At 40.6% G+C, this 18,229-nt stretch overlaps 1 protein-coding gene across 1 annotated transcript in view; it reads right to left on the bottom strand.

The window, feature by feature from the left end:
* Window positions 1-18,229, bottom strand: part of ATP8A2 (ATPase phospholipid transporting 8A2) — a 250,069-nt gene that overhangs the window by 52,322 nt on the left and 179,518 nt on the right. Inside the window, exons 26-27 of the mRNA XM_083498877.1 lie at window positions 11,445-11,628; window positions 7,028-7,138 (exon numbers count right to left, since the gene is read on the bottom strand). Of these exons, the coding sequence (XP_083355003.1) occupies window positions 7,028-7,138; window positions 11,445-11,628 (295 nt within the window). The remainder of the gene's footprint in view (window positions 1-7,027; window positions 7,139-11,444; window positions 11,629-18,229) is intronic.

Raw genomic sequence — 18,229 nt, 5'->3', positions numbered from 1 at the left:
TAGCGGGTCCAGGCAACAGTGAGGTCCAGATGATGCAGATGGTCTAGTGGAGCTAATCTGATGCTCTCACAGTGCACCCAAGATGCCCCAAGTTACAACTAAACAATAAGCATTCTGCAATGGCTTGTTTTTGTTGGCAGCTTATCTAAGTTACCCCACTGGGCAAAATTTTATGCAGACAACTGTGACAACATCGTGGATACCAATCATATTCTTTTTGGTAAAAAATTGAAGGCAGGTAATACAGTTCAGCTCCCCTCCCCTTCAAATATTTTGAAGCATCTTAAAATTATTTCTTTTTGTGATACTGAAATCATGGTCTGCGTACACGATATATCTTTAATGCACACTCCCAGCACATTCCCCCCCCCCCAAGAATTCTGGGCACTGTAGTTTGTTGAGGGTTGCTGGGATGGCCTTAGAATCCACTGTTAGTAGCATGTTCCAAGGTTGTAATGATAATGCCATTACATTACACATAAAAGGATTAGTAAATATTTTTTAAATGGGTAGGTCTTGCTCAGTTCAAACCAAAGGTAGCATCACTTTTCAGTTAAACCAGTTTTAGAGCTTCAGAGCAGCAGCAGATGGTCTAAACCAGCCTTTGCCTCAAAACGGTTTTAGCTGCAACTCCCAGTGCTGGCTAGGGCTGATGGGAGTTGTAGTCCAAAACGCGTGGAAGGCTTCTGGTTGGCAAAGGCTCATCTAGTAAAAGGTACCTTAAAGACCACTAATCCCTACAGTGATATTCCGAAAATTTATAATGAAATCTTCCAAATGTTCGTAGAGCTTAGTACTCCACCTAAAGTTTGGGTACTTAAACATAGCGCTAGCCCTTGGTTTGATGATGAATGTTTCCAGCTAAAAAGAAAGCTGCGCCAAACATTTAAAAATAATCGCGCTAAACTAGAGCCCTCTTATCTTGATGAAAAAAGACAATACCATTACATTCTGGCCGAAAAGAAACAGAAATATGCAACCCAAAAATGGCTACAATTACTCGACTCAATTCAGAGTAAAAACAACAAAGCGTTCTGGAACCTGGTGTACGGAGGATTGAAAGCCGAAAACCAACTAACTCTACCACCAATTGCAGAATCCAAATGGTCCCAATACTTCACATCTGTATTTAACAATCTACACAGTGAACTCAAAGGAAATGAGACCACTAAAAATAAAATCAATAAACTCCAGGAGTGGCCAAGGGTAGAAGAAGAGGAAATTAGAGAGATAGTTAAAAATTTCAAATCGGGGAAATCGCCTGGGCCAGACGGTCTACCAATAGAATTATTCAAGACCTATATAGATTGGTGGGCAGAACCCTTAGCTCAATTGTTTACTCTCATAGATAAATATGGGATCATACCTGAGATATGGTTAAGATCAATAATTATCCCAATCTTTAAAAATGGCGACCCAAAAGAACCAAGGAATTACAGACCGATAAGCCTATTATCAGTGATAGGGAAAATCTACGCTAAGCACCTTTTATCTAAACTTCTTACCTGGATGAAAAATCTAAATTTACCAGGGAAAGAACAAATAGGTTTCTCCAAAGGTTGCTCTACATTAGACCACTGCCTTATACTTATGCATTTGGTTGAAAAATATAGATCCCAAAGGCAATCTAAGATATATGCTGCTTTTGTAGACTTTCGTGGTGCATTCGACTCAATTGACCGCCCAAAGCTGTGGAGGAAACTCGCAGAATTAAAAATTGATCAGCGCTTATTGATTCTAATACAAAATCTATACTCTTCCAATACCTGTCAAGTCAAACTTAACACCAAAGGTCACCTTTCATCAGACATCCCAAACTCGAAAGGGGTAAAACAAGGGTGTATTCTCGCTCCCTTTCTATTTAATTTATTTTTATCAGACTTGCCAGATCACCTCCAAAAAATAGAATCACATGCCCCTAAACTTAATCAGAAACCAGTTCCTCTCTTATTATACGCAGACGATGCTGTCCTACTATCATTAACGAGCTTGGGTCTGAAACGTCTTATATCTTCTCTGATCCTTTACTGCGAATGTAACAAACTCTCTATAAATTATGAGAAGACAAAAATTTTGGTCTTCTCGAATGGTTGGAAATTAGAGAAATGGAAAATAAGAGGGCAAGAAATCCAACAAGTGAAAATCTATAGGTATCTGGGAATCTTATTCCAGAGCAATTTAGGGTGGGCAAATCATCGCACAAATGCCATAAAACAGGCAAAGTGTACCTCATCAGCAGTTGCCCGTTTTTATTATCAGAAAGGTAATCAATTTATTCCTGCGGCCAATCAGATATTTCAAACAAAAGTGCAATCCCAGATATTCTATGGAATCCCGCTATGGGTCCAAGCATATAACAGTGATTTAAAAAAGATTCACTCCAGCTTTCTGAGACGTATTCTTGGACTCCCAGCTGTGATTAAATATGAAACAATGTGTGCAGAAATAGGCATACACACAATGGAATATTGGGCATGGTCCACCTCAATAAAGTACTGGTTACGCTGCCATTTTCGCTGCCCTCCATCAAGTCTGCTCGCTGATTTGCTCAAAGACTCCTATAAATCAAGATGGTATCAGTACCTCGAAAAAAAGATTGAATCTTTAGGCATCGAGCTGGAGCCCCTGTACAATTCTAATGAGCAACACATTTTCCATAATATCCAAACTAGACTAAAGGATGTCGAGAGACAAAATATTATGGCAGCTGTAAACAAAATTTGCTCCCCCATATTCTATGATTTAAATATCTTAGATAGCAGAGCCAATTACGTCACTAAATTAATAATCCCAGCCCAACGTAGGGCTTTTATGCTGGCCCGTTTGAATGTTTTTCCCTCAGCATTTGTCAGGGGAAGATATCAAAACATTCCTAGAAACAAGAGATTCTGCAGATGTTCTATGAATGTCCCGGACACTGTAGAGCATATTCTCTTTCATTGCCCATTGTACAGTATCCCACGTCAACGCGTGCTGTCCCCTCTTTTGGGTGGTCTGGAACCCCAGCAAGGTGAATGTGTGGGATTCTGCCTATCCGACGTCGACCAAAGGGTAACGGCGGGGGTAGCCGAGTTTTTGGTAGCAGTCCTCCAAGGAGCAGGTTAACAACGAAAACCACTGATTTTATATGTATATATATATATATGTATGTAGCCAACTGCTGCCTTTTATATATATTTCAAAGCTTTTATATGTTATTTCCTCTTTTATGGTTTTATTTGCACAATGCCTAATAAAGGTTTGATAAGTAAGTAAGTAAGTAAAAGGTACCTATTTTTGTGTCTCTTTCTCATAGACTGATATGATTTCCTTTTAACAAGGTTGATTTTGAAACTCTCCCATCTATTTTGGCCGCAGTTTGATTCAATACCTCAATATGATACACCAGAACGACAGTTCCCGCACTCTTCCCAGTCTTCTCTGAGAATGATCAAATATACCCAATTTCTCACTGAGTTTTGATACTTTCATGCTGACAAGGCAGTTTTTAAAAAAAGTATATTTTGGAATCAAGAAAGAGCTTCTGAATTCAAAACAGAATTACAGGCTAATTGGTCCAATATGCCCCTGAATCCTTTTGGCAGGAGTCTGTCACTTAATTCTCTCTGTCAGACAGTAATTTCATATATGTGGTTTACATTGTAACATTCAAAGAGAAGGAAATTATTTTACAAATGCACTTTGACAATTGTTATGTTAACTAACTGACCACAGGGCCAGAGCATTAAGGAACCCAGAATTCCTAGACACTTACTCCCTGTATTTCATTCAGATAATTATTTCCATTGTGCTAGGTATTTTGAGTTCAGAAGCAACTTACGATGCTGCATGAACAATAAAATATAAAGTTATAAATAATGAGATACGATAATCTAAGCCAGGATTCAGGCATCCAAAAATACTTCCACATGGAATGGCCCTGAGGTAGAGATGCAAAGGGATTCAAACCAGTTTGCATTTAAAGCAAAATCTATCAAATATGCAGATTCTGAAACAACATGAGAAGTGGAACGCACCCATGCTTTGGAATTCACACTTTTCTGAATTTTGCGGTGCAGTTTTCCAGCCAACCAAAGTTTATAAAAATGTGTATATTGGGGGAAGGTGTGCATAAAAGCGAGTATTGGTGAAAATAACATACAAAGATCGCACTATATTAGAAGAAATTACTTGCAAAAAATGTGCACTTCAGTCAAAACAACATAGAAAATGTTTTTACAGGTGAAATTCGCAGCACAATGCTGAAGAATTTTCATGAGGATTTTATTGCGAAACACTTGCAAATTGCTGAAGTAATGTGGAGACTGGAAAAAAGAAACTGAAAAGTTGACAGGTCTTTCCATCCCTACTCTGGTGCCACAGCTCCATAGAATAAGTTATTAAGAGTTGGGTGCTCTGTGTTAGAGATGGGGAATCTCTTCGACTCCAACTCCCACCAACCCCAGCTAACATGGGCAACAGTCAGGGATGATGTAGTCCAGCAACATCTGGAGGGCGGTAGGTCCCTGCTCTGTGTCCACCCTCAAATGTGCAGAAGCCACACTTGTCCTTCCCCCCTTTTTTGAGGAGAAATTGAGGATGCAGGAAAAAGGATGGAGCACCCAGTTCATATATTACTTCCTTCACATGGCTGGTCCAGCATTGTCCCTTCCCAGGGAACTTGTGATGATATACACAACCCTTCTTTCAACTAAAAAAAATAATCAAAATCACAGTACTGAAAACGTTTGCTATATGCACTGGTATGTGTGGATATGCAATCAATTGGGCGCTCACGGAATTCGGGGATTTATCTAAGAAACCCTATTTGTAATTCAATTTGTAATTGAAGGCTGAGGCATCACAAATTGTGTCATGTGAAGCATGTATTTTTTTGGAGAAATGAAATGTAAGAAAAGGTATTTGTTTGATCGTTCCCAGTTGAACATTCACAAAATCTCACATAGTTCTTGAGGCAAAAGCTTTCAATAAAGATGGACCCCTCTCTAATGATCCACTGTGCAGAATACATTACAGCAAGGCAACGGAAACTTGCATGGATTTATCCTGGTGACTGATTCTTTGGCAACTCTTGGGATTAACATACTAAATTAGGAATCCAAAAACAAGTCAATCATGGATTAAAGTCATGGAAGGGGCAACCCTTGAGCAATTCAGATGTAATTTTCCTTACACAACAGGGGGTTGAAATATAGAATAAACTGTCACCAGCAGCAATAGAAATTAGAGGTTGTTAAGACGGCTGAAGAGACATCTGGATACATTTTCAAAGAGAGGCCAAAAAATGTGTATCAGAGTTGACTACCACTTGGACGTCTTTGGATTACAATGACATTCGATTGCATAAACCACATTTCATAGCAAGATTTCCCTTTCTTCCTGAAAACAGAAGTAACAATAACTTGACAAGTCATTTAAATGATCTAACTTAGGCTCTTCATCATGGAGCATGATTTCCCCCTGAATCTACATGCTTCACAAACTGAGGCCTAGATTGTGCAGAAGCTTTTTTCTCTGGCTTACTCTAAGCCAGTGTTTCCCAAACTTGGGTCTCCAGCTGGTTTTGGACTACAACTCCCATCATCCCTACCTAGCAGGGCCAGTGGTCAGAGATGATGGGAACTGTAGTTCAAAAGCAGTGGAGACCCAAGTTTGGGAAACATTGGCTTAGAGTAACACGTGAACAAGACCTTTGCCTCACCAAAGCAATGCATTCAATGAATGCCAGAATAAATGAAACCTGACAAAAAGGGAACATCCCTCAGTTCTGTTTCTGTTCCTGACTTGTTAATTATATAGAGCTTGCAGTCCGGAGCCATTAAAATCAGCGAGCATTTTACTATTGATTTCGAACAGGATATGCATTGCTTCCAGGGCTCCCCTCTCAAGGGAAAGAGTTTTCCTTCTAATGCTACAGGGATTTATATGACATCTGCAAAGTCACCAGAATCAAGGAACAATGTTTTACGTGTATCAACAGCTAGTAAACAGTCAGTAAATTAATAAAATCAGAGCCTAACATAATAACCAAAAAGGACAATGGAAACTTTAAAACACAGTTGTGTACTGTAAACTCTAAAAATGCAGTTCTAGTGAAAAGTTATTATGAGCTGCTACCATTTTGCATTCTAGAGAAAGCATTTACATTTTTTGATGGGTTGAGAAATAAGTTGAAATATGACCCTGGAGATCTCAGGAGGGGGAGGGGGCAGAGGGCATTGGGTTTTTTTGTCAGACATTTCCTCATTGTTTACTTAACCCAAACTTGTTCCCTTTCTAAAAGTAGCCCTCTGCAACTTTTCAGTCTGGCTATCCTCAAGCTTCATCATTTAGAACAATCTCCTCCTTTACTAAGAGGAACAAAAAAAAAAGGCAGGATGGTGACCTCAAAAATGGCATTCCAGTGTGGTTCAGTTACATGGTGCTGATTAGAACTATTCTTCAAGAAACCTCATTAAAACTCCATTGAAGTTAAGCAGAAGAGTGAGGGATGGTTCACCTGTGGCCCAGGTAAGTAGGTTGTCTACATGGTAGCGCAAACCTCAGGTTCATACGTCTCCTCCTCTTCACATCTTGCCAATTTTATGCTTGCATCATTGTTTAACTTTGAAATATAGCAGTACAAAAATATATTTAGCAACAAGATTGTAAATAATAATTATATAATCAAAGTGGATTTTTTTGTGTTTACACGATACTTGATTCAAACCTTTATATGGATATTTAGCTGTGAATTGTATTTTGGAGTTTCATCTTTTCTGTGCCTCACTTTGGAACTTCCTTCGGCTGTGGGACGCGATGAATGTATGCAAGGTTATGTGAACAGGGCATCTGCAAAAACCTGAGCCTTGTGGGGACAGGCTCACACAAGCAGCTTACTACACATAGGTGGTTAATTTATAATCTATGAAAGGTACAGGTAACTATATATGAGGTACATCACATAATGTTTAACAGTAATTTCCAGGTTACTATAATCAAATAACAGGGCAGGTGGGAGAAGATGAATACTCCTGGTTGTACTCACCTCTATAATATACAGCACCACGTTCTTATAAAAGCAGTACAATATGCATTTTGTTACTCGATTGTAACTCCAGGCTCCGTGGACAAGTAACAGCTTCTCCAAGTAGGAAAACTGGAGAAAGAAAAATGGCCAACAATGAAACTACACTGTAGAGAGATGCAAGGTAGAGTCTACACATAAGGTGAAAGCCACTGACGTTATCTATTGCTAGACCAGCCTTTGTTACACATTATCCAGTTCTGCACAAGTCTTACGTGGTGCGAGATACACAATGCAAGCCTGCCTTTATGGTGAATCCATGCAACTCACTTTCCATCGCTGTATGACTTCCAATAAGTCTTTGGATTAGTCAGAGCAGGGCTGTGTGCCCAGAATTAAAGCATAACTGGTGCAAACCTATATATGTTTACTCAGAAATTTGTCCTATGGTGTTCAGTGGGGCTTATTGCCAGGCAAGTGTATATAGGATGACAACCCCAGTCACCGTGGCCTATGAGACTTGGTAGACCAAGAAAAAGAAGGCAGTGCCAGATTCTAAAGAAAAAGAGGCAAGTCTCAAAATGGTACTGAAAAATGTAGGGAGCTTTAATAAAATACTAATGAGATCCCCAGAGAGATGTTGTTTTACTAGAATAAGTCAAAAAAATGAATTCTTGTGCCTCTGAGGATTGTTTCCACTGAAGCACATTGGGAAAATTACTTTTTTGTTGATGTTCCCTACATTTTTCAGAACCATTTTGAATTTTACTTCTTTCTTTGCTTTATGAAAATTGGCTACCAGCTTTATCACAGCATCTTCCAAGAATCTCAGGCTGGTATACAGCATCTCCCCCCTCCAAATAGCCCTCAAAACATCCCTTAATGTGGGTTAACTTATCATGGCTTTCCCAGGGCAACTGAGAGTGATTGATGGGTGAGCAAGGTTTTGAACCCAGCCTCCCCAATGCAAATCAAGCACACTAACTCAGCCTCTGTGGTGACCTCCAGATGTTTTGGACGTCAGTTCCCGTCTGATGGGAGTTTTAGTCCAAAATGTCTTTAGGGCACCAGCTTGGTGAAGGCTACTCTTATCGACTACACTACTTTGGCTCTCAAGGCACTTTCTTCAGTCTATAGCAAAAATGTAGGAACAAAAACTCTTCTGAAGCCTCAGGTATTCTACAATTGATCTTTTAACATGTTGGAGAGTCTAGTATCAAGACTGGAGAACACACACACAAGCCTGGACTCTGGTGGAACTGAGAGAATGTGAGATCCAAAATGGGGAAGGGCCAAGGATTTCTATTTCCCACAAATGCATATGGTGCAGATTTCATTTGTTTTTGATGGTCTCTAAATACTCATCAGAAAGCAATCCCTCATCCAGCTCCTGACACACACACCCCACCATGATAACATGTCAGTAATGCTCCGTTTGCATGTTGAATATACATACATATTTGCTTTCTCATATAGGCATATGTGAAATGCATATGTTAGGGATGGGAGAGAAATCTGTACTTCTCAAACCTATACATGAACCAAACCATAGCTATGGGAAAGGAGGGTGGATCAGTGGTAGAGACTCAACTTTGAATTTAGCAGGTCCCAGGTTCAATCCTTGGCAACTCCATGTAGGGCTGTGAACCCGTTTGAAACCCTGGAGAGCCACCGTCATTCAAGGTGGACAGGACCAGTGGTCTGACTTGGGATAAAGCATCTTCAAAAATTCACACTTCTCCAGTTAAAAAATTGCATACAAAACCCTGTACATTAGGGGGGGGGTGTGCACACACGCAAATCTGTATAAAAGTGAAAATACCGCATGGAAATTCGTGTGGGAAATTTGCTTACCAAAAAAAAATGCATATAAAGGACAAAATTTTATACAAAAGCAAGCTCATTAGGGGAGGAATTTTCATGCAGACTTCTAAAAGAAAAACTGCACAGAAATGAGGCAAACGAAACTTCCAAGACTGGGAAAATGAGAAAAAATGAAATTGACAGACTTGTCCATCCCTAGTGTGCGCGCATGAAAGAGTAGCGTGGGATTGAGCCCTTGTCACCTTGTAGGATCAATCACATGGCAGTTGGAACCGCAAGGTGGCGGCCAGCCAGGGCTTGCCTCAGGCATTGGAGAGACTGCCAGCACTCATTATCTCAATGAAATGAAGGATGTGAAATGGAGGGAAAGCAATATAATCCAGTCTTCTTCAGGAAACATGAGGCCAATATTCATTTAATAAGGTTCTCTATTAGCGGCTGAATCACTGAAGTGATCCCTTCTTGAGGATAATAGATTCCTCTTTTGGATAACAATAAAATCTGCATCCAATTTCTGCACTGCCTCAAGAAATTCTAGTCACTATAAACAAGCTGGTGGAGCATTTCCACAACTTGGAAGGCAAGAGATGTTTTCAAAAGATGTACTCTGTTGTTTTCCAACCCAAGCAATGTATTCTTTGTGGCCTCAGGTCAAGTTTCCCTTGTATTTGTTTTGTTTTATTTATTACATTTGTCAGTCGCTTTATCTTGTCCAGGCAACGCAAAGCAAATTACAACCAAGAAATAGACAGTAAACTCCCTACATAGATGCATTAAAACCAAGAGGGAAGGGAAATACATTAAAAGCACCACACCCACTGCTGCATTTTCCATCGGCTAATTATTGAATGAGGATAAGAGTCGCCCTTCAGTGTTAAACCTCCATGTTTCCACTATAGTCGCTACTGCAGAGAACTGCAACAACAGGAAACATGATGCCAGGATTAGAGTGAAAGTGGGAAATGATGGGAATGCTGAATCCTGCTGTTGCAGTTCTCTGCAGTAACAACCATAGTAGAAGCATGGAGGTTTTAACAGTGAAGGGTGACTCTTATTTTCAGAGAAAGTCACTTGCACATGGATGTGCAGGTTTGGGAAAACGGGGGGCAAGCCAGTGGCTCCTGCGTATCTCCCCAAGGAATGCAGAAAAACCACATTTTAAAAAACCAACTACTATCATTATTATTATATTAATATCCCACCCTTCCTCCTGAAGTCCAGGGTAGCGAATACACTCCACCAACCCTTCTCCAAACCAAAATGCTGTTTCGAATGTCACAAAGAAGCAAGGCTCTCAGATCAACGAAGGGTGGTATAAAATGATTCAGGAGCATGCCCTGGCATGCTGCTCATTTGTCTCAAGCCACAGTTAATGGGCTTACTCTGAGGTGTGAATGGGACTCTGGAGTGAGAATCACTCAGAGCTATGGTAAGCATTGACACCAGTTGGAAGTATTCAATCTGGGGTTCCTGTGCTGCGTATCATCTGCTTAAAGGAGAAGAATATCTGTTTCTCTTCAGCAGATAAGGGGTGCCTCCAGGCTGTCAGCATTTTGTGGGAGTGTCTGAATAACATGCCTGAACTTTAGGTTTGCACATTTAAAGTAGATTAAAGCACTCTGTCACCCTAATGCAACAAGGCCACTTCAAAAAAGAGAAACCCAACAGGCTTTGTGCAGTTTGGAAAGTGACAGGGAGATGCATTGAAACACTTCCACCCTGCAAGGAAACCGGGTTAAATGCAGGAAGAATCCAAATTGTTATGTACCTGCCCCGCAAACAAATAAGAACAAAGGTTCAGTAAAGACTGTATATAATATTACCTCCACATAAGCTTTGTGCAGCAATTCAGAATGAATGCTCAACAAACAGGTCATCTGGAGGTGGTCAGGATATTAAAATCAATAAAGCGAAGTCTCCAAGACGGTTGGCACGATAAGTATGTTTGAACACTGCAGATATTACAGCGATACATTAAGGTATCACTTTATTAAGTTCTTTTTAATAAATAGATAACCTTTTCCTACATTTTAAATTTTTGACCTTTAAAGAAAATGCAGTCAAAGTTTAGAGAACATTTGAATCATTGACGCGACCCTCTTCCAAAAGGCAAATTTCACCCATCGCTGACTGCTCTCTCCTGATCCCTATGGGCCGCAACTGAAGACCTAGAATAGAAATCATAAGCTATCCTTCATAGTTTTCTCCTGAAGTCACTGAAAAGAAAAATGAGAGCGCCATTTACTATTGCCGAACAGGAATATACTCCACCAACAGGTGTCCAAGTCAAGAGGAAGAATATATATACATATATATCATTAGCAGAGCTTCAACAGCTGTAATGACTATCTTCTCTCGACCCAATTACTGGAGTCTGAAGTACAGTGGTAAGTAGAGAGAAACCTAAGCCTTCGGGAGAAGATGGCCCACGGCCCGGCACTATGGAAAGGATCCTAAGCACTTGTGAGATATCTGCTTTAAGGCTGCAGCCTCAAACGGAAAAGAGAGGCAAATCTGCTTGGCCTCTAGGTCAGCAATGAGGTGTTTATCCTGCTCCTGCAGCCAATGCTTATTTCAACAGGATACGACAGCTGCTCGCTTGCGGGACTCTAACCTGGGCTATCGCGTAATCGGAGGAGTTGGTCGCCTGCATGCCTTCGTTGCCGCTGATCCCCACTCCAACGTGAGCCGTCTGGATCATTCCCACGTCATTGGCACCATCCCCAATGGCCAGAGTGATGGCATTCACATGCTTCTTTACCATGTCTACTATTTCAGACTTCTGCAGAGGAGACACCCTAGGAAGGAGAAGGGAAAACGCTGGTCAATTCCCCACATGCTAAGCTATATGTATGGCTTTCCAGAGGGACAGCTGTAATCTAGATTTAGACATATAAAAAGGGCAGTAACTGGAACGTTTCCTGATCCAACACATCAAGTTTATAGAGCGCACGCCAAATCCTCCTTCCCCTCAAACGCATATAGAAATAAAGCACTGTATTCTTATTTATCTGTAAATAAGTAACATGAGCCCAGGTCACAAACGTGAATGCTTAGTAGCTTTTTAAGAATTATGAAAATGGCTTTGTATACATGAATGTAATATGCATCAGAAACATCAGAATGAAAAAAAATCGGTAACTGAAAAATGTTTATTTTTAATCACTACACAAGACTAAGTTCAAATCCCCCAGTTGCTTTCAATGAGAGGTTTCAAACTGACGGCAACACTTGGCCCACAAAACTAATGTAGGGTGAACATTATGTTGTGTGTTAATTCTCACATAATTTTGGTTCTTATCCTGGATTTTTAACTGCAATTATCCCATCACTTTTTATCCAAAAAAAAAAAAAAAAAGTCTGATAAGAAAAGTGACAGAAATTTCCAGTGGAAAGTGTGGGGCAGCAAACACTAGCTGTCAATTTTATCTAACCTCAACACAAAAGTATCAGCATCGATGCTCAATAATCAGCCAGTCTGAAAGTTCCCTTCACTGCATTCTCTGCTCTGCATCTCAGGAGGTGTTTCAGGAACTCCTGCCAACAACTACGTTTCGAAGTGTATGTTTTCAGTAGTATAACCCACATGGGTGACCTATTGAAAAGCAAAAGTAGTAACTTCTTGAGCAGGAAGACGGCAATATGAGGAGTTTTGATGCAACACAAACTGTGGTCCTCTGGATATTGCTGGACTACAATTCCCATTATTGCTGACCATGGATCTTGATAGCTGGGTCTGGTGGAATTTGAAAGTCCAATAACTTCGGGGGGGGGGGGGGAGGCGGCTCATGTTCCCCTGTATGCTAAAGTATTCACTCAACAACTTATTGTTCAGGTCATTATGTAATCAAGGTAACCTCCTTCCCATGTAAACCTCAATCATCTCAAAGTTATGAATCTGCATGGTTTCCTCCCTAGGAAGCCACAGTTTTTCAGAGTACTCTGGATACACATTTAATTAACCGGAAAGTTATACAAATAGCCTTCAAGCACTTACTTTTGTCTTTCAAAAGGCTTTCATGCAGAAGATAAGACTAGGGGTCAGGGAGATTTGCCCAGCCATTTCTTTTTAAAAAACACACTTTATTCTTAATATTGTTTGTGTGTGGAATTCACACTGGGTAGCTTATTAAGCCCTCATGCTGAAATATTATAAAATGATTTGGCTCAGTTTTACTGAAAAACAAGGTAAAATTATAAACTTTGTTTTTTTTTTATAATTTTTATTAGAGTTTCAAAAAAGAAAAATATCAAATACAGAAAAAAAAAAGTAACGATAAAAGTAAAACCATACATACAACAAATCATATTCCTTTTGGACTTCCATCAACGTTGCTGACATCATTCGTAGTTGTCCTTTTAATACACATTCCATCTTTTTTATTCCTATTGCCAGTTATTCCATCCTTCCTCATAATCTCTACTAAACAATATTTATTAGTATTTTACAAAGCCTCTTTAAATCCCACTAGCGTTATTTTTACACCATAATTATTTTCCAAATAACACACAAATTTCTCCCAGTCCTTTATAAATTTCTGATCCTTAGTATATCTGATTTTCCCTGTCAATTTATCCAATTCAGCATATTCTATCAGTTTTGTTCTCCACTCTTCCACCGTTGGAACTCCTTCCTGCTTCCACTTCTGGGCTAACACAATTCTGGCAGCTGTCACCGCGTACTGGAAAAGTCTACAGTCCTTTCTTCTGACATCCTTCCCTACGATACCTAATAAAAATGCTTCTGGTTTTTTCACGAAAGTATACTTCAGCATCTTTTTCATCTCATTGTATATCTCTTCCCAAAAGCTTTTAACTTTTTTATAAAATTATAAACTTTGTTACTAATAATTTCACAGAGCTGTTAAATTTATAAAACGAGATCAAGGCAACGCTGAAGCTCATTAGTGTTAAAGTCTAACATTTGTGTGTTGCTCATGACATAAGATGCTGCCAAAACTATGGTCTAGCTTCATCCCTCTTTGCAACCGTTAAAGTGAAAACTCCAGACAGAGTTTGAGCCAACAGGCATGCATATGTGGAGTAAATCAGTTAGGAGTCCTAGGTGTTCTGTGAGCCAGGAGAAGAGCCAGCTACCTTTTACCCACATCAGTGGTGACAATTCACAATGAAACGCATCTTCCACCACTCGTTTTGCTTGCCAAATCAGCTTCTCATAGGTTTGAGATCTTAATCATTTTTGCATTTGACTATCTTCAAGTCATATTTCAGCATGAAGAAGAAGAAAGCAAAATAAATCCCATTTACTAAAAGAAATAGTTTTAACAGGGATGGTCAATTTCCCCCCCTCCCTCTTGAGATTTCATCTTGGAAAGTTTTACTATCAGGTATTCAGAACTACTGGGGATGGAGGCAGAATCAAAGTAAACTACTCTACAGTAGGAATGGGAAACCTGAGGCTCTCCAGATATGGTTGGAGTCCACCTCCCATCAATCCCAGCCAGCACAGCCAATGATAAAGGATGATGGGAGTTGTAGTCCAACAACACATGGTTCCACCGCTCCCCATCCTGAGCGTACAAATTGTAACTACCCACATTTGGGTGAAAATGTGGGTTTGGGATACTGGGGCCAATGCCTCAAATTTGTCTGCACACAGCTCAGCATAAGGGTAGAGTCAATCAGCCAAAATTTTGTTTAAAACCCTTGGGCATCACAAACATGCAAACGGTATTGAGGTACATTTTCACATAGGTGGTCTCCAGCACACTGGACCCTTTGTTGTATATCGAAGAGAGGGAGACTGTAAAGAGCCACTGCAGCCCTAGGGGAGACCCCAACCCCAGTTGCGAGGTTGGAAGCACATCCTCCCAGCTGATGTTAAAATTTAGGGAAGGGATTTGCTGCCAGCTGCGTAACTGCAGCTTCCTCACAGCTGAACATCAAGTGTCACGCAGGCTGGTAAGGAGACACAGCTCAGTGACAGACCATGCAATACAGGAAGAAGACTTCAGGGTTCATATGTGGATTGGAACCCAGTTAACCTTCAGTTTTCACACTTCTCCAACTTTGGCGATACATTTCTCTAAGAGCATTCCCAAGTGCTTATAGAGACAAGTATTATTAGGTTAAAATATATACAAGAAAATGCACATTTAGTATAAAATATGTGCAAGGATGCAAATCTTGAATTCTCATTTTTCACGGAAAAGCAATGTGAATTATTGTGTTTAATTAAAATAACAACAATTTGCAGATTGCTCTGGAAAGAAGACAGAGCGGACTTATAAAGAAGCCCATATAAAACTGACACAGATTGGAAATAGACTGATTCCTCCTTCCCTAAAGCCAGGCAGCTCCTGTGTGGGAGCTTCTCAAAGGTTACGTATACAGGGGTTGGGGGGCTCAGAAAGGAAGGTGTTCAGTTCAGGAACAAGAGGTGGTAGCCTGACTGGAAGAAGAGACACAGGAGTGAGGCTGCATCTTTTCTGTGCCAGACATCCTGGTGGAAGCCAGATGGCTAATTATTCAAACTTGCCTTATTTGAAACCCAGTGGGGATTTGACCCTTTTTGCAAAAAGTAGCAGGTTGGGAATAAGCAAGATCCGCATGACAGAGGCTTCATTGTATACCCTGAGATCATTCTGTGCATGCACTTTGCTTAGTGGGAAAACTGAACCATTCCTTCTCAGGGTCCAGGGGAAGCTCAGAAACACACACACACACTGCTGTTAACATGATTTCTTTATCTGAGTTATTGCAAACTGGAGTAGTGGTTGCTCAGCATTCTTTTATTACCCAGATAGGAAATGAATCTGGAAAGACTATGCCAAAAACATAAACCTTTTTATTGCTTTGCACTGCCAGACTGAAATTATGGAATATCAGAGCTGACTTACACATTATGCAGAGTAAGATAATAATCGGAAGTGATAGAATTCTGGACTGTTTCACTTGAGACAGCGGGGGGGGGGGGTAACTGTGTAGTGAATGCTCCTGTGTATGAAAACTATCACAGGAGGGAGATAATGCTGGCCAGCCTTCTCTCTGCTATGGTACATACTAATTTGCAGTCACTGCTTGATGTCAATAGGCAGGGAGTTCCAAAGTGCAGGAGCTGCCACACTAAAATATGATGTGGCACCTGTAGCCAGTTCCACAGACTGAAGAGGCTGAGTGGGCATACGCAGGGGGAAAGTGATATTGCAGGTAGAGATGCCACTCTGATCGGTTCAGAAACTTCAGCGAGTGCAGAATTCAATGGCCGGGTTGCTCACCGGGGCAAGACAGTTTGAGCATATGCTGCCAATCCTGGTCCGACTACAAAGGCTGCCAATTAGTTTCTGGGCATAGTTTGTTGTTGTTGTTGTTGTTGTTGTTGTTGTTGTTGTTGTTGTTGTTGTTGTAATAATTTATTCCCCAGCCACTTTGGGCGGCTTCCAACAGAATATTAAAATACAATAACCTATTAAACATTAAAAGCTTCCCTAAACAGGGCTGCCTTCAGGTGTCTTCTAAAAGTCTGGTGGTAAGTTCTTCTCTTTGACATCTGGTGGGAGGGCGTTCTACAGGGCGGGTGCCACTACCGAGAAGGCCCTCTGCCTGGTTCCCTGTAGCTTGGCTTCTTGCAGCGAGAGAACTGCCAGAAGGCCCTCGGCGCTGGACCTCAGTGTCCGGGTTGAATGATGGGGGTGGAGACGCTCCTTCAGGTATACTGGACCAAGGCCGTGCTGATTTTGACCTACAAAGCCTTAAACGACTTAGGACCACAATGCCTCAAGGACTGCTACTCCCCATATGAACCAACTCAAACCCTGTGATCATCATCTGAGCCCCTTCTTCATGTGCCTCCTCTGCAAGAAGTCTGGAGGGCAGCAACGTGAGAAAGGGCCTTTTCTGCAGTGGTTCCCCACCTGTGGAATGCTCTCTCATGGAAGTTCATATCTTAATGTAAAACATTCCTTTTCTCCCAGGCTTTTTGGCTATTTAAACAATCTATGGCCTTTTAAACTATGTGTGGGGGTATCATTTATTTTATTATTATGGTATGTATTTTTGTGTTATGTGTTAGAAGCTCTTAGAGTCAGCATCTTGGGGGCAGGCAGAGTACTGACCCACAACAGGAAAAGGTGAAGGTATTATTTGGAAGACAAGAAGAACATTAACACCTGGACATTCTGAACAAAGGTCAACATGACATTATCTGGCAGATGTTTTTTAAGGGCCTCTGGTGAAAATGGACTTAGTTGTGTGGGAATACTCATACTCTCGAGATCCTCCCCAATAATCACTGGCTGTTCAAAATAGTGTGCATATATAGAAAACTTAGCACCTCTGGCTCTTTCCCTGCACTAATTTGCATCAAATGGATAAGAAAACAATTGAAATGAATCAAATCCCATGTGCGATTTATGTGCCGTTTCCTTCTTCCCTGAAATTTTAGTACAGTGTGTTTTCCCCACTGCTGCATAATCTTTATGGGTACTTTTGTGAAAAGTGAAGGTGAGAGGGGAAGCTGTGCTTTAAACAGATGCTACTATTAAATCCTCCTGTTTCTATGTTGCAACAGGGATTAAAATAACACATTTAAATACATTAATGTCTTTAACACAAAACATGATAATTTGATACCCTGCTTCCTTGAAAGCTTTTGTTAAAGCATGCAAGGTCCTCACTGGGCCTGTCTGCCTTGAACTTAACAGTTCAAGTTTTGCTATGAAATACGCCAGTATTTCAGTGTACCATGCCTGACTTCATCCACCAGGAAGGTACGATGGGAAACAGCCTCAAAAGGAAACCCGAGACCTGCATAGGTTACTGATTTTTAAGAGCACGCACAGTTCCCAGGAGAAGAAGACAAATGCACAAATATATCACGGAATGTTCAGGAAGCCTGTTAACCATAGCTACTAAAAAACTGTATTTTTACAGTGTTTTAATTAGTCAAAGGCTTCCACGACTTCAAGTCCAAGGTTTGGAATTCAATCGCCAACAAATTGCTTGTCAAGAAAGACAAAATAAGGACAAAGTTCCTTTCAGTGGAGTAAAAATAAAATAAGGATGTCCTCACTATTGCAGAAGAATTATGCGTAACACGAAAGCATCAGCATTCCAGCACCAATGGAAACCAGTCCCATAGAAGACACTGCCTTCCCTATTTTGCATTTTCAGTTGTTCAATGTGGCACCTCTGCTGTGGAATGTGCTAATTTTCTGCTGCTGCCTGGTGTCAATAGGCAGGGAGTTCCAAGGTATAGATGCTGCCACTCTAAAAGATAAATTTCTTACAAATGCAGAAGGGGCTATTATTATGTGGTGCCTGTAACAGTGCCAGTTCTGCAGAATGAAGTGGCCGAGTGGGCATATATGGGGCAAAGTGATCTTGCAGGTAAACTGGTCCCAAGTCGTCAAGGGCTTTATATTAGTAACACGTTGAACA

The sequence above is a fragment of the Podarcis liolepis genome (genome assembly GCF_965112155.1).
Source record: "Podarcis liolepis genome assembly, chromosome: 4".
NCBI classification, from domain to species: domain Eukaryota; kingdom Metazoa; phylum Chordata; class Lepidosauria; order Squamata; family Lacertidae; genus Podarcis; species Podarcis liolepis.
This window is presented reverse-complemented; position numbering and strand designations above follow the sequence as displayed.